The following is a 23900-nucleotide window of genomic DNA, read 5'->3' as shown; positions in this document are numbered from 1 at the left end:
CGAGAGATTTATTGGGAGAGTGATAGAGGAGTATTTTTGTAACGATATAATGTAGTTCTTTAACGTTCTAAACAGACGTTATAAGTGTTATAGATTGTAGAAGTTACGGTGTAGGAGCTGATATCTTTAATGAGAAAATTTTTGTTGCGGATAACAATGATTATTATATATTACGGATTCTGAATGATTAGGATTTTCTTGATTACCGGTAATCATCGTCGGTGACGGCAATTTTATTTTGTTTACGAACAACCATTATCGACGAAGGAAATTTAATTTTGGTTACCAGTAAACGATATAAATGATCAATGAAATGTTTTCTTTTCTAGTTGTCAGTAAACTTTCATCGATGGCACGAATTTTATTTTGCTTACCAATAACCGTTATCGACGAGGAAAATTTTTCCTGACTACATCCGGCTATTGTCAATTGTTATTAACGCTATTTATGATTAGTGCATATTCATTGGCAATATGAATAAAATTAATGAGATAAAATTTGTGTATTTTGTTAAGCAAAAAGAAAATTGAAATGAAAATATATAAAACAAAGAATAGAATAGAAGATATTGTAGTAGAACAGTAATACAATTATTAATAAAAATATTGTAACACAATATAGTTTCATCCTGTTCTTTGTTTCAAATATTCTCATATCGTCTTTTAGCTTAATAAATGAGTTTTATAATTAAATTTCTTTATGTCGTCTAAATGAATACTAATTATCAATAACAGTCGACAATACTCGAATGCAACGAGGAAAAATTTTCTAATGGTTATCGATAACCAAAATAAAATTCGGGACATCGATAATGGTTACTGGTGAACAAGAACAACCTCGGTCATTTGTATCGGTTACTGTTAATCAAAATTAAATTTCCGTCATCGATAATGGTAACTGGTAGCTGAAAAAATGTTGATCATTAGTAATGATTATTCGTAATTAGAATAAAAACTTATAATCATTTCATTTTTTGCTAGATTTCTTTGAAATTTATCGATAACTGGCCTGCATTGAAATAAAAATTAATTTTCACTCAATAACATTTTTCCAAAAAATGTTTGAGGTAACTGTTATATTGGAACCTGGTTTCAAAGTAAGATATCGATATTGGATAGACATTATTCTTTAATTTGAACCTGAATGGGAAGATTTCCAATAAATTTGATAGAAAATTCCAAAAAGAAATGTGCAGTCGTCTACAGTAGATATTAGGATTCAAGAAAGATAATTTTTATCTTTAGCTAGTATTGAGTACTAAATATTTAAAAAATGCTGGATGGAAGAAAATCAAATTTTACACAATTTTGTTTATTGTCAATTGTTTTATAGCGAATCTCTTACGAGTCTGATTTTGACTTTCTCGTTCTATCGCAGTCTGCGCTGCTATATACAAACGCATACGTAAAAAGGCTGAGCAAAGAATAGAATCACAGTGAGCGCATAGAGAAACGTGGCGAATGCTTTTGTGAATTAATTTCACAGGCTCGAAATCATAGTTGTGACGTTACATAAACACGACGCTGTATCTGTGATCTCATGATACATTCCAAATTACACAGCGGGACATTATACAAACCTAAATTCGTGCACGTGCATGATCATATCTGTCCAGAGCTGGAATAATGATCATAAATTTTCGCTTGCAGCAACACCTAGCTGTTCAACAATGGTAAACGATATTACGTATAGGAGTGTGACGTTGTTTCACATATGTGTGCTACTTTAAACTCTTATTATATCATGGATATTAATTAGGGTCATAGATAATTTTATTACAGACAGCATAAAATCAATTTTCTAATAATCTTCGCCTATATATTGGTTTCTTTATAATATATAAATTCCTAATAATTTTTTTCTCCAGTTAAAGACTAACATCCCCCCTCTCTTTGGATACTTTCAATCGAAAAAGTACTCATTCTTCGGAAAGTTATGCTGTTTCTCCTCTTATAAATTTTCCTTTAATCTGTTTCTTTTTGTTTGTAATTTCCCAAAATCTGTAGGATTGTAAAATTAGAATATTGTCTGAGCAACAATCGGTATTTCTACTCGCTTGAGATACTTCTGGACAAAAATCTTTTTTCTGTATTATTATACAGAATATTACGTAGTATTGTACAGAGAAATTAAATCCTTCCAATTAGTTCTATCGTCTGTGTGCATCAATGTTTATTATGCAGTGACGAGTACGTTAACGAAGAAGAGTTTCTCTCGTTAGAATAAGATTAAATCCTTCCATAGTAAAACAACACTTTTCTAACGCTCTTCTAGAATAAGTTGATTTTCTTTAAATTTATAGTTTGCCAATAATTTTCGTTTCTTACCACAATTTACCTCCCTTTAAACGTCCTTTATTGATAACACTTAACTTCGCGATGATCACTGTCAAACCGTTCGTTATCAAACTGTTCATTATCAAATTGTTTCTCGATAAACAGAGATAGCAACGAAACGAAATTTGAAACGAACGGCCGTGCATAAATACAAGTGCAGCCGTGTAAAATACGCGGCTACGAAAAACATTCTGGTGCCAGTTGTAAATCAACTCTCGCGTTATTCGACCAGCTTTCCGCGTACAAGCGTGTAAAAATGCCTGGCGCAAAAATTGCATGGTTTTTTAATCTCCGCATCCCGGCGTAATTATTTTCTTCATCGTCAGGCGCGTATTTCGCTTTCGTAATTACACCCTTACCAGCGGCAACGAACGTTGATATTCCCTTTTTACGGGTTCCCTGTCACGTTACGTTCTCCAACTTGCAACATTTTTTCTTCTTCCTTCACATCTCAAACCAATTTCTATTCAGGACGTTTGTTATTTTCCAACTTAATACGATAGGTAGCATTCTGAACATCATTTTTGTTCTATCCGAATATCGTTTTTAGAGGATGGAATGTTACGTCGATGTTGAATCGAACGAAAGTTAAACAGTTTGTTGAAATATACGCGTGAAGCGAATCTCGAAAGCTTTCCAATAATTATTTTACAAAATATTTGCAAATCTGTTACGTATTTTATACGACATTTTTGGAAATGTCGTTAGTGTTATATTGGTAAAGTTTGAACAAGTATGAAAATGTATATAAATGTTGCAAGACATTTCTTGTTGCAACCATTCAAATTCGTTAAAATATTAGTAATTAGCATAGTAAAGTTTCGAGTATATAGTTAGTGCAAAAGGTAGCTCATTAAAGATAATGAAGCTTATTAATAGAACGAATAATTCATTGATACAAATGAACAGTTTAATGAGTGGGGTTCATGGAATGAATCGCAATATTTTTCTATATTTGCGAGAAATCTTTTGTATGCATGTTTTTTCAAAGTTTACCAATATAGTCATGAAAGACATGCCTCGTTTTTCTTATGTCAAAATTGTGGATGTTTTAGATACCAATATGTCCTAATTAGTCCGAAGCTAGGCTTATAACCAATTAATGGAATCAACGTTATAAAAAGCGATTTATACATTGACCTATTGCCATTAAAAAATTAAACAATCCTATCCACAACTTCGTGATTCAGTTAGATGTAGTTCTTTTTCTGTAATAATTGCAGATGCACTTATAACAGTTACTTAACATAATGCGTATTTCCTTTAAAAAGGCATTAGAATATTTTTTTATTCTCCTGCAATAAATATCTTGCAATTCCTATATACATATTCCGATTCGTTAAAAATTTTATCAATATAATCGTCGATAGTCGCTGCTTATTACGTATTTTACGACATATTCGTAACGAGCTTCTACAAGCATTATATTTTATCGATATAATCGTGACAATCGTTTCAAATTTATTCATAAAAAATTTCAAGTATCATATTATATCGATATAATCATGACAGAGTCGTTTCTCATTATGTGTCACGTATTCATAGAAAATGTCCATATGTGTTATGTGTCATCGATATAATCGTGACAGTTGTTTCTCATTAAGCGTCACATATCCGCAAAAATGTTCTATATTTGTTCAAGCGCTCTCACGACCTCTGACACCTGGAATTGTGTTAAAGTATAACATCTGCGAGTGAAAAAACGTTAAAAGCAAACGCAAAAGTAGAATATTTTCAGTGGGGCAGCGGTACGATCAAAGTTAAATTGACTGTTTGATCTCTGATTTCTAATGCACTTTGTCACCCCCGTCGCCACCCTTTCCTCCTTCCCCCCTTCCCAGCTTTTCCCATTTGCGTTTCGATGCGTGTGCCGCGACACACCGTGTGTGAAACAGCTAGCCCGCTATAGTGGTAAAGTATGATACGGTCTCGAGCGACCAGACCTTCCCATTCTATCATTATAAACTCGCTCTCCCGGCACCGGTGCTTCCTGTTCATATCTAATGCGATTGTACTCACGGTGGTAAACTCGTGGTAGCCGCAATTGCAATTGCAATTCGATGGAGCACGTCGACGGTTCCGAAGGTATCATTTCTATCAGATTGATGCGTGCTGATTAAAGGAATCGGTTGTTTTACTGATGGGTTTCCTGCTAGTATAGAAGTATTAACCGACTAGCTGTTTTCGACGAGTATACTCGTCGAAAAGAGATTTCGCGTTATGACAAGAATTCAGAAAACAGACATTTCGCTGCAACTTAATTTTATATCACGACAGCCACACATACTCCGTGCTTGACGAGTCGGAGAACAAAGACAACGTGAATACGAGATACCGACGAGGTATTTCGAACTTTCGCACTTTTCAATTTACCGTCGATGCACGAAAGTCTATTCGTTACTTGTGGATTCGAGTTGACACGTACGCATTCTTCACGAAGAGCGCTTGTAGTCGTAAAATTAGTTACAAGTAACAAGGTACTCGAGTTTGTTAGAGTAACAATATTTCAGCTCAGAATTAATCCTTCTAATGCAAATAAGAAAATCGTAATTATAATTTTAAATGTGAAATCGTAATTCAAATCACAATTTTCTTCAAAATGAAAGAAGAATCCAATTGTAGCAGATAAGCGATTCAAGAGTCGGAAAGGCTGAGATTGCCAGAATGAAAATTTTGAGAAGGTTCAAGGAGAAACCAGGCACTCGAATTTCGTTACGATAATAATGTTCCAACTCGCGATTAATTCTTCTAATCCAGATAAATAAATCAAACGGAAGACAAATCTAATTATAGGAGATAAACAGTGTTTAAGAGTAGAAAGAAGCCAGTCGATTCGGTGAAAAGTTACAGAGGGAAGAGAGATGGACTACCACCTGTTATTCGCGGGCGTAAACGAATGAGAAAGCCTGGAGGAAGTTTCCCAGGCTCGCTAATAACTTCAAGGGACTGGTGCCCGTTGTCGAGCCGCTTTAGTTTCCGCGGTAAAACTTGGTAACTCGAGGAGATAAAGGTTAGAACGAGTCAGTGTCCCGAGGCCATACTAACGATCCTCCTTCTAGATCGTGTTCGTATCTCATCGTTTCATCTTTTGCTCCAACATCTCGTCTTCCAGCTAGTCAGCGAGTTTTGTCAGCCGTTTCTTGATGGAAATTGTCCCTTTATCCTTGATTTAGGTTAGGTTAGAAAGTTAGGTTAAAATTTGATGATTTAACCTAGTTACAGTGTACGATTCAACTACGCGCTTAAGATCCTCGGGACAAAAGTGACCCCTGCGGGTAAAATTCGTTTCTTTAATATTAAGTTTCTAAGTAAGAGATCAAGGAAATGTAACGATATGCTGTTATGTCTTTTTTGATGGCTACTTTATTCCCATAAATAAATAAATAAATAGATAATGTCTTTTATTAAAAAAAAAAAAAAAAAAAAAAAAAAGGAACGGTACATTCTATAGCAAGTCTAATTACCAGTGTTGTGTATTAAATTTCGAGGCATAAATATTCCAGTGATTTCGAGGTTTTCTTCTTTTTTTTTTCAATTTAAAATCGGAAATTTCAAAGTGGCAATAGAATTTACGATGAATTTCGTGTATCAATTATCACCGATGGTGTACATTAAATTTCAGAAATCCTGTAGTAGCACAGGCTAATTAACACACGCACGCTATATATCGGATTTCAAAGCGTCGCGTCTCCCCTGATCGGCGAATTTAAACTTCATTCGAGAGGGTTGACGCGTGGGTATTTGATAGGGCGAACATGTGGGAGTATCGAAGCCCACGCGAAATTCTAAGTCTTCAATTAATAATACCAGCATTCGTGTCGTCGCATGGCAAATTGCATATACGTGCACTTTCAACAAAAGATCAATTTGCTCTGTTATAGGAACTAATTTTCACGAACGTAAAATGTATCGATCAGGAAGAAATTCATTTCTCTAATGAAACATAATCCCGGAGTCAATGGCTAAACAAGGGTTTTTTGTAAATTTTAAATAATCGTGAAATTTATTTTAGGGTAGTGAACAAGACATTCATGGTTTGATTTTGATTTGATTTTAATTTATTGTAGGTGTTATATTGGATCGTTTATTTTCAAAGCGTAAGCTTTTTCTCGAAATGCCGAGATGTTTGCGTTTCCATCGATTGGAAAATCCTGATAAGATCTATAATTAATTTGTCAACGTTTCTGTGTGCTTAAGTAGATGTAAATTCATTATACAAATGGTTTTCTTTTTTAAGAATCAATTAGATCAATGTTGGTTTTTCAGGATTACGAATGAGCTTACATTTTCGAAATTATTGAGTTACGTGGTTCGTTGAATTTTAATTACTTAAAATCTCTGTTTCGTGTTTTGGTCCATTTTTGTTTATAGATATCTATAGGATATTTCAAAATAAATCGAATGAAACTAAACGAATTGAAATTATTATATTTTTATGTTAAACCGCGGTGAACACGCCTGCCTTGTTATCAAACTGTAACCACAATGAGAGATTATCCATTTAATCTCAGGTTTGCACTTCTGTACGATATAAATATTCTAATACTACAATATAAAACTATAACACTGTTATTCAGTTGATAAATAAGTTTTAAAGGATTTAATTATATTATAATAATGATGATTATTTAATAAATGTAATAATAATTTACAAGTACATTACCGAATTGTGTTTGAACAACTTGTTTACATTGGTACATGCAATATTATGTCAGATACAGAGATTAGGATTATATTCGCTATTATTCGTTTTTGATTATATTGGTTCCTCGATTGTTTGGACAGGTTACAGATTGCAGGAAATGGGTATACACCACTTCCAAAATTGATGATTATGCAATTACATTTACCAACGAAATTTCAATTGATTACGGTAAACCAGCATTTTAAGATTTAAGTTACAGATTATTCACAAATACAAATTCCACGTTAATCGCTTTCCCGATTTTTTAAACAAATGGAGCCTTACAGTCTTTTCGAAATAAACGGTCCATGTTGCAGTAATAATTTTCATACGAAATTACACAGAATAAGAATTCCTTTGCGACAACTATTAAGTTAAAAATTGATTTTAATAAATTCGAAGTAACATTTGCAAAATATATCGGGGCGTAAGGCAAGAAAATCTATTCCAGCGTCGATGATTTCCCTCTGCTTATGAAACTAAGTATCATAAATGAAAAAAATTTCTAAAGAACATCATGAACTTAGAATAAATCAAAGATACTCTTCACCAAGAGTATATTTCCAGTCAAAGATTACGAATTTTAAATAATATTCAAAATTTGATATATTTGACAAATCCGGAAATGTATCACGACAAAGAAAATGTAGCGTGGATGATGTTAATCTTCTGCGCTGTAGAAGTAGTTTCCATAAATTTAAATGTAACGATCCCCGTGAAATTTTCATAAATTTAGACATAAAAATAAGAAACTCCTTTCAGGAAAAATAACTTCAGACGTGAAAGATTAATTCTCGTGAATTTAGAATAATATCCGTGAAATTCGTGAAGAGCGAGAAACTGTACGGCGGTGTCGATGATGTTCCGGAATACGGTATTAAGCTGCTATCGAAATGTGACGAAGCTAGAACGGAGTATCTGGGGACTTGAAGGCCGGTAGCACGAGCCAACTTAACTTTCGCGTGAACATATACGTATCAGGTGCTTTGCTAACTTTATGCTAATCTTTCTCTCCTTCGGCTGCTACCCGTTTCAAGCGAGTAGTACATTACGTAGGATCCTCTTCGTGTCTTTCCATCGTATTTCATCCTCCTTATGTTGTGATAATTAAGAAGACCAAAGAGAAATTGCTACACGATTTTCTTCCTCTGTCTGCTACTTTCTTTTTTTTGGAGATATAACACGCATTCATAGACGAGACATTGTTTCTGTTCCTACTTTCTTGTTTTAAATCTTCTTCAAGAACGGCTACTATATAATCTTCGCATGTGCTCGTTAGTTGAAACAAATAACAAAACGTAATCGATTCTACTTACCAATTATTCACTAAATGGCAATGTCAGGCTTTTTTAATCGGTTAGCTGTCGCGAACACTTTGAAAAACATGTAGCTAAAATGTGTAAGGTAATAGCAAAAGGTAAGCGATGACGAGTATACTCGTCAAATACAGAGTATGTGTAGCTGTTATAATATAGAATTAAGTAGTAACGAAAGGACCGTTTTATTTTTTAATTTTATTACCGACAGGGCTTGTCGTAACACCAAACATCGCCACTTCTTCGTGACGAGTATACTCGTCAGAACTGTGTGAAAGTTGAAATAGGCCTGTCTTAAAGACTTTGCACTCCACGTGGCGCTCTATTTATCATTTCTTCCGTAGCTAGCACAATGAGTGAGAAAGCAGTATTCGTTGCATAACGCGTAATTATATTAAGTTTTTAACCCTGGGCGGCACAAAAATCTTTGAGATTTTGACAGATTGCAACCATAATTTATGAAGAAGCCGAGCGTTTTACTGAAATATAAAGTTACGAAGAAACTCCGATTTATATCTGACTGACCTTCGTATCACGGCATTCCATATCGTATTAGAACTCGATCTAATACGAAAAATCTCACGTTCGATACGTCACAGCCGATGAAACAGCCAAACAAAGATTAAAACAGAAATTAAAGTCCGCACCAAAAAACCAACTACATCGACCGAACATAGGTTGGTTTCCAAATGATCGCTCAGTCAATTGCACAAATTTCACCAGGGCCCGATTTTGTTTGCTCGAAACAAACAGGAAACGGCCGTGGCGTTATTGAATCGACGGTGCAATTCGATTTCGCGAAAAATCACCCTCGCACGGCGCACCCCACGCCGCGATAGATAGAATGGAGAGAGGCGAGGGGTCGCGCAGCACCCTCTGGAGCACCCTTTCGTTGGATGAGCGGCACGTCGGAAGGCACTGCTCGGTGTAATAATTTCGAGAGCTATCTCGCGCTAATTCCTCGACTAATCGGCTACGTCGAACCAACCTACGGCCAGATCAAGGGAGAACTTACGGTTTCGCGACGTTATGTTTACGATACGCAGGTGTGTGCGCCGCTTTATGGTTCGTATCTTCTCGTGAACTATGACATCGATCGATACACGCGATACATTCGACCGTCAGAAATTTCGCCAGGATCGATCTTGCTATGTTTTTGAAATAAATATACGAGCATTTGTTGGTTATTTTGGGAAGTTTCAAGCAGATGATTGGTAGATTTCGTTTCTTCTAACGTCACACATTTTTTCTCTAGTTACCCTCGTTAAAATCGTATCACAAGATCTTCTAACATTCCCTGTCAGTCTTCCAGAACTCAGCTGACATTCTTACCACTCTTCCCTATCGAATCTAGCGACGATTCATTTATCAAGAGACACGTCATTCGTTTCGAAAAGTGCTTAACGATCTTCAGAAACTTACTTGATGCACTTAACTTCACCCTTCCGTCTCAAACGACCCACGATTTATTCATTTCTGGCGCGCAATGAGGAACTACGGTAGTTCGTTTCTTAAAATCTACGACACATAATGCAAACGGTAATTTTTTATTTTGTATGACGAGTATACTTGTCAGACGCAGTTATCTGGTTAAAAAATTGTATTCGAAGGATGTGACGTTAAATTCTGCGAAAACCTGTATCGCCCCGTTGCCCGTTTAACCCCACGTTCTGCTGCCTAATATATTCGATGCTTTTCCCTCCCAAACGATCCGCGGGATCATTCGTTTTTGGCGCGTAAAAAAGAAAGAGAGAGAAAGAGAGAGAGAGAGAGAGAGAGAGAGAGAGAGCTGCTTGGTTTCGAAAAGTCGTCGCGGGCAAACGGTTCGGGTCTACGGAGACGTCCCAGCAGGGACATCCGGCCAAATTAATTCCTACGGAAGCCACCGGTATCTATATCTGTGTAACACACACACAGTATCCACTCGCACACGTATACACTCGCGCGTCTTCCTCTTGATATACAGACGCGCCACTACAATCTCGTCCGGTTGCACACAGACGAGAAAAACAGGCGATCCTTGTGCGGTGGCGAAGTACAAGGAACAGCCATCTTTCTCAGAAAGAAATTAAACTTTTCCCCAAGGTATACTTTCTCCTCTTCTCTCCTTCGTTGCTCCCTTGGCCTGCACTCCTTTCTCTCTATCGCGAGCTGTTAAGGTCACGAAGGTCGAAGGAAACACACCAGGCACGCAGGACGTCCTCGTAGGATGCCGAAGGGTGGCTCTTGGCCAGCCTATTGCTATTGTTTGCACCGTTCCCTGGGGAACTGGCCTGGCCCTTAACAGTGACATGTACAGTTCACACTGTACACCGGGTGTCTTCGTGATATTGTAGGATTTCTATCAATGACGGGTACAATCTGGCTAACGGTTTCAAAGGATTGCTGGATAATAAATTGGATCGATGAATTTCTTATCGACCCATGGTCTTTTGATGGTTTGAAAAATTACACGGTGAACTCGGCTTTGACACGATATTCATTCGTTTTAGGAGTGTCACGAGTATAGTATGCATTGTTTCTTTTATTGTTTTTTTACATTGTACGATTTTTTACAGTGTACGATTATATGTATTCTATAGATGTATGAATGTTTAGATGGTATTTACGTGCTTAATTTGCTATTCCCTAATTAGCTATTAGTTAGTTAACGTTTTGTACACTTCCACAGGCAAAAAATCTTAGTAGGTGTTAAAGATCTATTTCTTTTAGGAAACTTACAGTTTTGATGTAATAGCAAAGTAGTTGTTCGAAGGTGCCGTGGGTGTTGCAGTATTCACGGGGTTGCGGGTTCTGTTCTTTGCTAAGCTGCGACTGCGTAACATCATAGTGAACTATACTGAGCCTGGTTATTTGTATTATTACGTCGTGCTTTTGCCACAAGTTATTCCATCCGTCTGTTATCGTTGTTCTTGTAAGGTGTTTGTCTTTTACGTCTTCGTTACAGCAAAGCGTCAATTATCCGAAGCAATTAGGACCGAGGTAGTCCGGAAGATCGAATTGTTTGGATAATCGAACATGCATGTACTTATCCAGTTGATAAATACAGGAATTTGCCCCAAAATTATTTATTGAACGCAATAGCATTACTGATGTAACTTCAAACGTAATGTACATAATAAGGTAAAATAGTGATTCATTTCTGACAAAAAACTTCGAAGTAACAATATACGTACAGTTATTACATACATATGGAAGTATGTATATTCTTTTACAAACAAATAAAAAAAAAAAAAAAAAAAAAAGTTGCATGTATGCAGAACATGTGTACAAAATACATGTACAGTACATATAGTGATTATTTACGGTGAATGTGACGAAAGTTTATTTTTTAAAGTAATAATCATTCCGCTTCGAAGAATTGGTTGTGATAGCGACGATGCAACGCTGATTCAGATAATCGAGGCTGGGTTAATCGATGCTCTACTGCACTAGTTGGTTGTTGGAGTGTGGTGTTGCTTTCTTTCAAGAATTTCCGAGTTCTTACGTGAAATGGGTTGGCTGCAGGTGGTTTTTCGGCGTAACGGGAACTGGTGGACTCTTTTAGTAATATTTTATGCACCAGGTTATTGGGTGTTGCGAATATGGTCGCCGTGTAGGAGAGCTGTTTTCTTCGGAATTCCAGTCGCCTTAGGTTTCCTGCGGCAAGAATGCCGTACACTCGACTCGTTCGCTATGTTTCTGTTATTATTCTGGCTGCTGCCTTATGCATAGCGTTTAGAATGTTAGGTGTGCTTGGCGATACTGAATTATATGCGACGCAACACATCATCCATTTTGGACTATATTAAGGCTTTACAGGTAAGAGTTAGCATCTCTCGGTTAGCTCCCCAGTTTCCGTTGGCTATGATTTTCATAATTTTTAGCCTGAGTGTACCATTATCCTTCAGTCGTATCATATTCATTATCTATCATCTTACGCAAGCCAGTTCAGAATGCTCATTAAACATTAATTCGAGTATTTTTTTGATATGTGTATGTATATCTCTATGTGATATGATATTTACATATTTATATGATATGTGCGTGTATATATACAAAATGCATTGCAATTCTTATACTATACATATGTGTGTATAAGGTATGTATATATATAGTACAAAATGTTTTGTAATTTTCATACTATACATATACATATATACATATTTCTTTAAATAGAAAATTACAACACATTATCCATATAATCAAAGGTACAAATACTTAAAGACGGAACACCTGAATATTTAAGAATAGAGGGAAATGTGGGAGCCAGCGATTATCAGTGCAGCGAAGTATGGTCTCGTTGGAGAGATGGAATAGACGTTAGGATGGGGCCGATGGGAATTTTGACGAATTTGGAAATATAGAGCACGCGTGAGGAGAACGCGGGGAACCAGAGAGGGAAGGTAGTTAGTACAGAGGAGATAGTTAGTCGTTAGTAAGAAAAAGAGAAAGCTCTGGCCTGGTTAAGAAAACTGGAGAGCAAAAAGGAAGGAAAGGAATTAGAGTCACGAGTTATATAAGGAGTAAGTAATTATAGTCAGGTAAATATGTGACTAATAACCAGGTTAATAGTAAATAGTCAGGTAAGAGCTAGGCAATAAGAGTCAGACGAGTATAATTGGATAGGTAGGCAATAGTTAGGTTGATAGCTAAGTTACTAGTTAAATAGTCTGATAAGAGGAAATGTAAATATATCTATATATATCTAATATATGTCTAAGATGTGAATTTACTTATGAGAAAGATGCATTGTTTAGAGCGGAAGACAAATAAGAATAACAATTGTAGATCTTTTCATGGTCACGGGGCTGAAAAAATATATTATTATTATTATCGTTACAATAATATATTTCGTAATACATGTATTTCAGATTGATTATTCGATTTAGATAATTTCAAATTTATCGTAAATTTACGATATGAGGAGATACGTAATAACGAAATTCATTTAAAAAGTAGAATTGTACCCATAATAATAAATGTAGCTTAGAAAGCGTAAATGTGAAATGTCCAGTCCAAATTGTCCTGGTATTTATCATTTGAGGATTATATAAACTTTATCTATTGGAAGGGAACTTTAGTTAGTGTCTCGCTAAGATGTCTGATTCTACTGACGCATATGGCGCGTCCCTTCGGTTGTTTCAACAATTTCGCTGACCCGACTTGGGCGATCTTATCCTCATCTAATGATCGTTAGCGATCTTCGTAGCAATTGTTAGTTGGTGTACTCATTTATTCCTGGCAAACCGGTTCGCACAAATTACGAAGCTGAGAAGCAAGTTCCAAAAACAAAAAATGATAACGGTAGTATCCAATGAATCTACTTGTCTAATTCAATCAAAATGTACTCTTATTATGCCAAGAAAAAATTATAGATAATAAGGAATATCAAAGAATGTCTTCTATTATGAACTTCATTTACACTGTTTATATTCTAACTGTTCGATAGATTCGGGCAAATGGTGATCTCACCCTGGTTTTCAAAATGAAAGCAACGTTAATCATTTATAGAAAAATTGACTGTGATAAATTAGAAATTGGACATAGTATAATTAATAAAATATCTCGTTTGGAATAATCATAGGGTCACGACGAGGATTAATAAAACCAGCTAACCAGACTTAAGTAATTCGAATTTAATGTCCGTCACGAGACGTCCCGGCAATTAAACTCTCTGACAAGGCTCGAATGGAAAGCACGAAACTGTCTCGCGATATCATAAACCGTACCTCGAATCGTGAACTCTAATCGTGAGTTCTAATTTATTATATCTGTTTAATTATATCACCTAGATAGCGATCGAGAGTTCGTACAGCTGTTTCAGGAGTTCCTATCGTCTGTATTAAGCCAAAAACGCGATTGAGTCTTCAATTTGATCGATCGTCGCGTTACTCTACGTGAATAATCATAATCATTATACGGCAACTATTATTATCTTCGATATTTACTATTAACATAGCAATCACCATGGCCATTGTCATTAGAATTATCATCAATTAGCTTCAGTACTATTATCATCAGAATCACCATTGCTATTAGCATTCAGTAGCAGTGTAATTACCATCGTCATCGTCATTATCATCATTGTTATTTTCAATATTCGTTGTTAACATCATCATCACCAACTTTCATATTATCGTTATTGCAATAATTATTAGAGTATTAACAGTCGTATTATCATTAAGTTAGAGTATTACCACCGTCGTCATTATCTTTACTGTCATCTTCTTTATTGTCATCATTATATTAGTCGCTGTTAACATCGTTGTCACAGTTACCTCCGTCACCTCAGAAAACAAATCTTTCATCCTTCCGCATAGAAATTTAGAAATTCTCCGCGCATATTCGCGAGCATCTCGATCATTCCCAAAACGATACAGTTTAATCGTCAAAGAAATTCCATGAAATCCAGTCTGACTTTCCACGCTGGAGTCCTCAAAGAAATTCCAGGAAAAAATCCGATAGAACTGTCAACCCTCTAACCTTTACAGAAAAATGAAAGCTCGTAAAAATCCAGTCGAACCTTCGATCTTCTAATCTTCAAAGAAATTCCATAAAATTTCATACAATGCAATCTGTAATATCCAATCTACCTTTATCTTTAATCTTTACAGAAGTTCCATAAAATTGCAGAAAGTCCAATCCGACATCCAATCCCTTGACCTTCAAAGGAATTGTCCTAAAAAATCGAGCTTAACTTCGATATTAAAGAGAAAAATAATCTTCAAAAAAAAAAAAAAAAAAAGACGAAAAATCTCCGATAAAATCTAATCTGATCTTCATTATCAAGTCCTGTCAACACTTAAAACGATCGACCGAAGCGGCAAAAGAAATAGGGTGAGTTCGCGCGCGCGCGCGCGCTCTGGTAAAATCCAATTTAGGTCGAATGAGAACCAGCAGTATGAGAGTCACTGGGACGTTCCCGCGGGACCACTGGGAGCAGTGGGAAGCCTCTGTACCCGTGCTGGGGCTATTGCCGGCTACGCGAACGGAGGGGGACTCCCCAAGGAGGTAATTACCCTCCCTACGTTCGCCCAGCCACCCACAAGCCATCGCAACTTCAACTCCTGCCGGAGTTACATGCTAATACAAAACCAAAACCGGTTCCCAACAGCTTCGAGCTCCGCCGAAATTTATACGTGTTGGCGCAAAGACAATCGTAACTGTGTCGATCATGCGTACCTTAGTCCTTTTCAATCCTTTTTTGACGGCTTAAAGAAACTTATTTTTTAATCTTGTTGACGAGGCTTCATCTTTGACGAATTTCTTTTTTCTTTTTTTTTTTTTTTGTAAATTATTTGTGAGCTATTTGAAGAAAATTTGCTAATATTTGTAATTTGAGAAAACAAATGGTAGGGCAGGGACGGAAGGTTTTGTGGAGAAATCAGTAGGGTCCTAAGACAGTTGTTGCCACTGTGTCAATATGGCATACTGATAAGGAACTTCTTATCGCAATATAGAATTATATAAAAATTTACCGTCCACCGATGATGTTTAGTACAAATGGAATATTTTCTATTGCTTTTGCTCTTTAGTTATTTTATTACGAATCTTTTATTTCAGTCGAGTCGTGTGTTCTTTGTTCGGTCAACTGCGTTTGACGAGTATACACGTCGAACAAAAACTTCATTTCGGTGCGTTTGACGCGTATACTCGTCGTCGCTTGTATTTATCCACGCGCTCCGTGACCTAACCCCATGAGAGATTTCTAAAACTAAATAGCGTAGCTAACCGGTTATAATATCAAATATTGAACGAGGCAACATTCGATAGAGTTCTTCGATAACTTTGACAGAATAAGTGTCTTAATACTTATGATCATTAGTGTATACGTATCATGACGCTATATAACTATATCGTATGGTATATTTATTATATGAAAGAAAGTAGAAGGATAGCAAGAAATATGGCTCGCAAAATCGAAAAGTTTTTCAGCGGAACCGCGAGCGCGTATCCCGCGTTATAACGTAATGAGAAATCTAAAATTCCACCAAGTGAAATGTTTTTTTTTTTTTTTTGTTTTTTATGTTCTCTGTTCTCTCTGGTCGTTCACGTAGTATATTTCGGTGGCAACGACAAACTGATTACCAACAGTGTCCCAAGCGCGGCCTTGGAACTCCCAAAAGTCATACTCGTAAAAAAAGACTATTGTACACCGCGGACTTCCGGGTTATTTATACGAGTTATCTCTTCTCTGAAACCACGAACTGCGTTTGCTGCAACGTTTCGCGCCGCCCATGACTTATGAGCGATGATAATTCCACAAGCTTGAATGCACACCTTCTCCTTGCTACTTTTGCCCCTGCGATTCTCCTTTGTTCCCTTATCAATGAATTATTCCCACTTTCGAATAAACAATTAACTTTCGAACCAACTTTTCTACGTTGAAACGCAGTCACCAGCGTCCTCGTGGATATCTCTTTTCTTTTTCCTCGTCCCTCCGAGGATAAAGTTGATATTCGCGAATTGCGAATGCTTTTACAATCGAAAGAAGTAGTTTAAGACGATGATTGGCCCGTAGGAACGGATCTGTAGCGTGGATGGTAGTAGATGTTTTCAAGTTTCTTCAGCTTTAGTTTTCAGTTATGCAACTTTCCTTCATTAGCTTTTTGGCCGGATTGTTTATCGATATTTGTGAATTGCGAATGTTTTTGAATTTTGAAAGAGCTTAGGATGATGATTGGTCTGTTGTTTGGCATATGCACGAGTCTGTGACGCGGATGTTGGATTCTTCAAGTTTCTGCAGCTTTCGGTTCCTATCTCTCTGTGATTCTTCTTTGTTAACGTAATACGAGCTTAGAGCCATATATTATCGAGTGCATTTTTACGCAAATTACAATTAGCAATATTGAGAAATAGGGGAAATACTTGGGCCTTATTTTAATATTGTTTTAAGTTGTTTTAATTTGTTTAATTTCTCCTTTCAATATTTCCTTTAGTTTCGATAATCCCTTTTCTTAAAAAAAAAAAAAAAAAAAAAAAAAACACCAATCAATTAATTACCGATCTACAAAACCTTCCAAACCTCGATTTGACATTTCAACTCCGCCCTCTCTAATATAATTATTATCTCAACTTCGAACAACTCTTCACTCATCCACAAAGAATAAACAAATTTCAGGAAACAGATTCCGAAATTCGTTCACCTTTGCTGTGATGAAATTTAGTTAATTTCTATTAATTACTTTAATGTAATTAAATTTAATTAATTCCTCCAACAGAGTTCCTCAACAGCCTGCATAAAGAAATTCTTTGATTTCCAATTTCTTTTCGCATCTCTTCTTGCCTCGTTACCGCTTCGTCGATTGCTGCAACGAAAGAATATTTTAACGACAAATATTAGATTGAAAATTCATATATACTGGATACATAATCATAACATTAGATACATAGCCCGAAATCACAGCGTAGAAATGATTGAAACTTAGACTCGACCAATTTGACTACTCGCATTCAGGTGATCCAAGCTTTTCTACAGTTCCCTTCTTTTATTATAGTCCCGAAAATCTAGTGGCGTAATTCCAGCCAATACAGAGGCTAATGGAGGTGCACATTGAAATTTCATGGGATTTCGGGCGATCGAGCGGAACGAACTTAGATACACGACGGTGGCACGGTAAGCGTGCTTTCGACCCTTTCTGCTACACGGATGGATATAATACGAGAAAGGGTGGAAAAGAGCCGCGACGGTCCCATGGGAGCCATACCCCGGTGATATTGGCTCCCATAGCCCATTCCTGCGCATAGGAGACCGAACCACCTTGGGCCAGCTGGTCGAGGAAAACTGGCCAAAATTCAAATTTCCCACCGGAGTATGCGCAACTTTAAGCGTAACTTGTACGAAACAACCACCGATATCCCCACGCCCTTCTTTTCTTCTCTGCATTCGCGATCGGATACTTTTATTTTTTATTCCTTTTTTTCCATTTTCTTTTCTCTGTGTTACACCGTGTATCGATCATAGTTAGAGCAAAAGGGCAGGGCTAAAGAACGATTTGAAAGATTTTTATCCAGTTGAGATTATATGGATAGGCGAGAGGATTTTGTAAATATGCGTATTGTACAAAAATCCTGAGAATCGGGGATGAACAATGGTCGAAGATCTTTGGGGCAAATTTTATTGTACCGTTGATATTGTTTTACTTTTAATTCGACGTCGGTACTTTTCAACGAATCTAATTTATCAAGTATGGGAAGGCGTAGACGTAATAGAAATTGCGAGTTTGTAATTTACGTACTTTTTAGGTAAATTGGACTATGGAATTTACAGCAATTCTTTTAAACGTTTGGACATTTGGAATTCGTGAAACGGTTTATGAATTAGCTTCGTAATTTGTATGGACATGTGAAATGTGTGAATTACGTAGTTTATGAACTAACTGTATAATTTTTATGGATCTTCGGAATTTATAGATTATCTAGTTTATGGACTAACTGTATAATTTTTATAGACCTATGGAATTTGTGAATTAGTTTGTCAATTATCTTCATTATTTTAACGGGCACTTGTGCATTAATTTGTGAATTACCATTATAATTTTTCTGGACATTTGGTGTTTGTGAATTAGTTTATCAACTATCTTCGTAATCTTCTTAGGCACTTGAAATTTGTGGACTAGTTAGGTGAATTAGCTTTACAATTTTTGTGGGCATTTGGTGTTTGTGAATTAGTTTGTCAACTATCTTCATAATCTTCATAGGCACTTGAAGTTTCTGGATTAATTAAGTGAATTAGCTTTACAATTTGTGTGGACCTCAGGAATTTGTGAATTAGTTTGTCAACTATCTTCATAATCTGTTCGGTTACTTGAAGTGTGTGGATTAGTTAGGTGAATTATCTTTACAATTTTTGTGAGCCTCAGGAATTTGTGAATTAGTTTGTCAACTATCTTCATAATCTTCCTAGACACTTGAAGTTTGTGGACTAGTTAGGTGAATTAACTTTACAATTTTTGTGGGCATTTGGTGTTTGTGAATTAGTCTATGAATTATCTGTACAACATTTCAATGTTTTATTGTGCAAGCTTCCGATTCTGATGAACCAAATTCATCGAAAAATATCGATACCGAATTGAAAGTAACAATTGTCTACAAATCTCACGCGTTTGAGAAATTGAATTCTTTAAAAAATATAGAGTTAAAAGTAAAAATCGTTAAAAAGGGAACATTCTGTTTCAGAGTATGCACAAGAAGGGAGGCCATCGTCAATTCAAGGACTAGATCTGGAGAATCAGAACAGCCTCGACAGCGGTGAGTCTTAAAGTTTTACGAATAATTGTTTTCACTCTTATCAAACGTATCTGCTTTTTTACGTAAAATTTTGACACGATCGGTGGTTGATGAAAAATAGGACGAAAGAGAGGGCAATGCAGAGATTCTTAAACAGTCTCGTGACCCATAAAAATCTCGGAGAACTCGAGGAGATTCTAACAAGCAGAAAGCTACGGCGATAAAGAGGGTAGCCTCCCTTTTCTGTTCCTCGCTTTCGTTTTTCTCGGGTCGAGGGGGTGAATTTTTTAGACGGACATCGGCTCGTAGAATCCCCTTGCATTCTTTCGCCCTACGATTTTAAACGAAAATTAGGGTTAAACTGGTGACACGATGAAACGATGTGAACCGTTTTAAATTTCATGGAAGTCGTATCTCTCTTTGTTTATCGTCACGATGTAGATTTCAAAAATTAAATAACGTAGGTAAAAAGAAAATAAAGATCAGAAATTGTAAGTTTCGCATTCAATAGAATTTTTTGTGCAATTAATAGGTATTTTATTAAGTGAAATATAGGGATTGAGAATTTGAAGGAAATTAGAATCTAAAGTTAGTTCCGAATTAATTATACAATTTTGAATCTTTTAGCTAACAACTCTGTGATTTTTGTTCTTTTTCATAGTGTTATTTATGGAATATTCAAATCTTTTTACTCGCAATTATAGGAATTTTAACGTATTAACATTCAACATCGTCGTACGAGATTTACTAGTATACTTAGAATTTTTAAAATTATCCTAACACTAAAGTATTCCAAATTTAAAATCCCCCAACTCGAATAGACTCGAAATTTTCAATTTCAGATTACGCGGTTTGTTTGTATTCGAGTTTTATAATCGACGTTGCAGTTTCTCGATCTAGAAAAAGTCAAGTGGAATGAATCTGTAATCTGTTATCGTTGAACGCATTGCCGACACCCTACACATTCTAATTCACAAGTTTTGTACTTTGCTACTATCCGACTTTCACCAGCTCTAACCTTGAACTTTCGCTTTTATTCTCCCGCGTTTCAATGTTACTCCTTGCGCGTAATATCAATCGAATGGTGTAAACGTTGAATGCGATCTTCTGATAGCAGGTGTAAGGGTTTTTATCAGACTCGAGGGACTAACTGCAAAATTTCCTGCAGATTTGGTTTATACTGGCACGAGTTTCCACGAATTCGACGTGCATACGCTTACGTAATTCGATTACATGGAGAGTAACAGAGGACCCAGTTCGGTTTGACTCGGTTTTACTCGACCAATCTCCCAAGTCCATTACCAGCTTGCAGGAATATTGTCACAGACACAATTAACTATTTCGTCTGATTGATTTGGAACAGTGATTTATAAACGCCGGAATACGTGACGTTGTAAGAGCAATTCAAGTTGTTTAATTGTTACCAGTGTACAAATTAAATCTGATTTAACGTTACTTACAGATAATAATTATATTTACGAATTAAAAAATTTTTTAACGATTTTTTCTATCTCTGTGAATAACACGTTGGTAGTTGGTAGGTTTTATCTTCTATTTATGATGGAACTTATATGCATATTTAAGTATTTAATACTTTGCGTGTGAATCGGGTTGTTAGTAGACAGATTGTTGGTAGATTGATTTTTCTTTAGAAAGTTACTTTGGCTACGAAAGGCTGTCAAGTGGTGAAAAATCACGAACGCGAATGAAAGTTTCTTATGAGAGAATAAAATACTTATTTGATAAATACCTTTTTAAACAAACTCGTTAAATCATCTACCGCCAGAAAAAGAAAGAGAAGGAGGAGACAAAAATTGTTTGTCAGGTTTCAACTTATCCAATCGTCAAATAAAACGTTAACGTAGAGGAACGAGTATCTCCGTAATAAGGATTAAAACACCCTGTACACCGCTCAAATGAGCATATCAAATAATTTCCCTGGAGAAGAAATAAACAGAACATTTCTCAACACACTTCACGTTTTATTTAACAAATTCGCTCTGACAATTGCAACGAATGGTCTAAAGCGCTTTTTATAGCACCAAATTATTCTGTTCAAAATTTTCAAAACAAGTAGTACAAGAAACACTCTAATCTTAAATTAATCCCACGCAAACTGGAATAAAGAACGCCGTTTGCAGCGCGCGGACGAATTTGCCAAAAACAATTGTTTTGAAAAAACCTGGAAAGAAGAAGTAAAACGAATGTTCCGATGTCAAACTCGTCCTACGAAAACCAAGATAAAGGGACGAGAATCGCGGCAAAGGAATTAGTGGGCAAACGATTCGCGTAAAAAAGCGTAAAAAGAAAGATTGGAAGAAGGTGAAACAAATTTTTGGACGCGTTTCTACGACGCACGGAGGAAAGTTTGATGCAGAGGGTGGCAGAATCCGCAGCTTTTCGGCGAGGACACGCGAAACGAGAGGCTGTGCGCTACTAAAGGGACACATTTATGTCTTCCCAGGAGTGCGTTAGCTAGCCGGGGATAGCCGCCGCCGGCCAAAGGCAAAACCATCCCCTTGCCTCCTCTTCGAGCCTTATTCACGGGCCAGCACTCTCTGTCTCTTCTCTATCCCGCAGCAACTTCCTCTTCAAACCAACGAAACTAAAGCCGGAATCTCTGTGTGTTGCTCTGGACGGTAATCGAATCACCGTGGTCGCATCACGATTCCGCGGAAACTCGTTCGTCGACGTCGAACCCGCAATTTCGATTACGCCCTCGAGAAGTGCCGTCGTGTTTGCTCGTCCGGCAAACAACTGCACCGTTTTCCGCCGCCACCGCCGCCGCTTCTTCCATTAAAAACGCGTCCAATTTTGTCCAGAATTGCTCCGCGTTCGATCTATCATCACCGTCCACGTTTCCATTTTACGGGGCTCCATTTCTATTTTTTTTCTCTGTCTCTTTCTTTTTGGAGGAGGAGGAGGAGGAGGATGGGGAGGTGGAGGATGATACAGGATTTGGAGTTTCAAGGTTGGAAGATCGATAAGACGATTCGAGGACACAGTGGGTTAATTTTGCGTTTAGTAGCTTTAGTTCTAGGAGTTAGTTTCTATCAATCATTCTTTATGTAAAATACACGTTGATATTAACGTTACTAACGTTTCCAAGTTTAATTCAAAATTGTTTCGTTTTTGTTCGACCGACTTTATGTAAATTCTTATATCAACGAAAATTAAGAAATTGATTAATCGGACGGTGTACAGTTAGAGGAACGAGAGAAATAACGACGAATGTACAATTTTCAATTAAATTTTAAAACAGGTTGTTTGACCGGGACTGGCAAGGTTAGTGTTAATAGGCAGAAAAGTACGATGACCTTGAAGAAACTGTTAAAACGATCTTCGCCTTAAAATCACTTTTTTTACCATCAGATGTACGTCTTAGAATCATGTACGTCCTATTTAGTCGTTTTTCTTACTTTCAATAGTAACAGAAATAATTTAGGTGCTCGAATTAAAATTAACACCCTGTATAGGAGAAAAATGATTCCTTTTTCAACGTTTTAATGGAAATAGAAAATACTTGAGGGTTGGAACGTTGCGTGGAATTGTTCAGAATTGCTCCACGTTTCGTTGACCTGCCTCTCACGTTTAACAAAATAGCCATTTAAATTCCGAGGGTGGTTTCTTCAGACTCGTGGTTTTCTATGAGAAATTGATTCTCTGTCTACACAGATGCAAAATATAGATTACGAACGAGATACAAAACAAAAGGTAGGAAAATTGGTATTCGCAAATTGCAAGTAAACATGGAGAATGGTCCGAGCTTCGCAGATTGGTTTGACGTGGTTTAAGCTTCGTGAAATGATTTTGAGAATATGGTTCGAGCTCGACGCGATGATTTAAGAAGACAATGTTTTGATCTGGTATCTCGAATTTGGACAAATCAACAAGATTTTCAAGAGTTTTGAGATAATGGTTTGCTTCGACACGTTGGTCTTCTTGTTTGAGCGGACAGTTATTTTCTCAACGAATGATACAAAAATAGAAAGTGAAAGATAGGAAAGATCAGTACGATTTTTACCTTTGATAGAAAACGTACTTTGATTTACCTTCTCAGACTTCGATAATTCTGAATTTTCTAATTTTCCGCTCGAAACAAAAATTAATCCTACATCCAACCGACCATCTTGAAACTCGTAAGCAACTCCTAATCCCATAGATATGTCGCATCTTGCCGAACGTCCGGCCAGTCAGTCACCCAATCCAACCCTCCACCTCCTCTCAATTTTTTTCTTTCTCTTCCCTTTTATACCCCAGAGACCCATTGCAAGTTTAAGCTGGTCGCATTACGAGCGTTCGACTCGGTTTCTCTCGGTTCAGCGTATCGCTCCAAGCTGCTCCCTTCTTTCC

At 36.6% G+C, this 23900-nt stretch overlaps 1 protein-coding gene across 3 annotated transcripts in view; it reads left to right on the top strand.

Annotated features, from left to right (window-relative positions):
• Positions 1-23900, top strand: part of L (zinc finger protein Lobe) — a 131739-nt gene that overhangs the window by 33556 nt on the left and 74283 nt on the right. For all 3 annotated transcript variants that reach the window (XM_072013861.1, XM_072013860.1, XM_072013862.1), the window contains exon 4: positions 19497-19568. In XM_072013861.1, the coding sequence (XP_071869962.1) occupies positions 19497-19568 (72 nt within the window). The remainder of the gene's footprint in view (positions 1-19496; positions 19569-23900) is intronic.

The sequence above is a fragment of the Bombus fervidus genome, chromosome 12, assembly GCF_041682495.2.
Source record: "Bombus fervidus isolate BK054 chromosome 12, iyBomFerv1, whole genome shotgun sequence".
NCBI lineage: Eukaryota > Metazoa > Arthropoda > Insecta > Hymenoptera > Apidae > Bombus > Bombus fervidus.
This window is presented reverse-complemented; position numbering and strand designations above follow the sequence as displayed.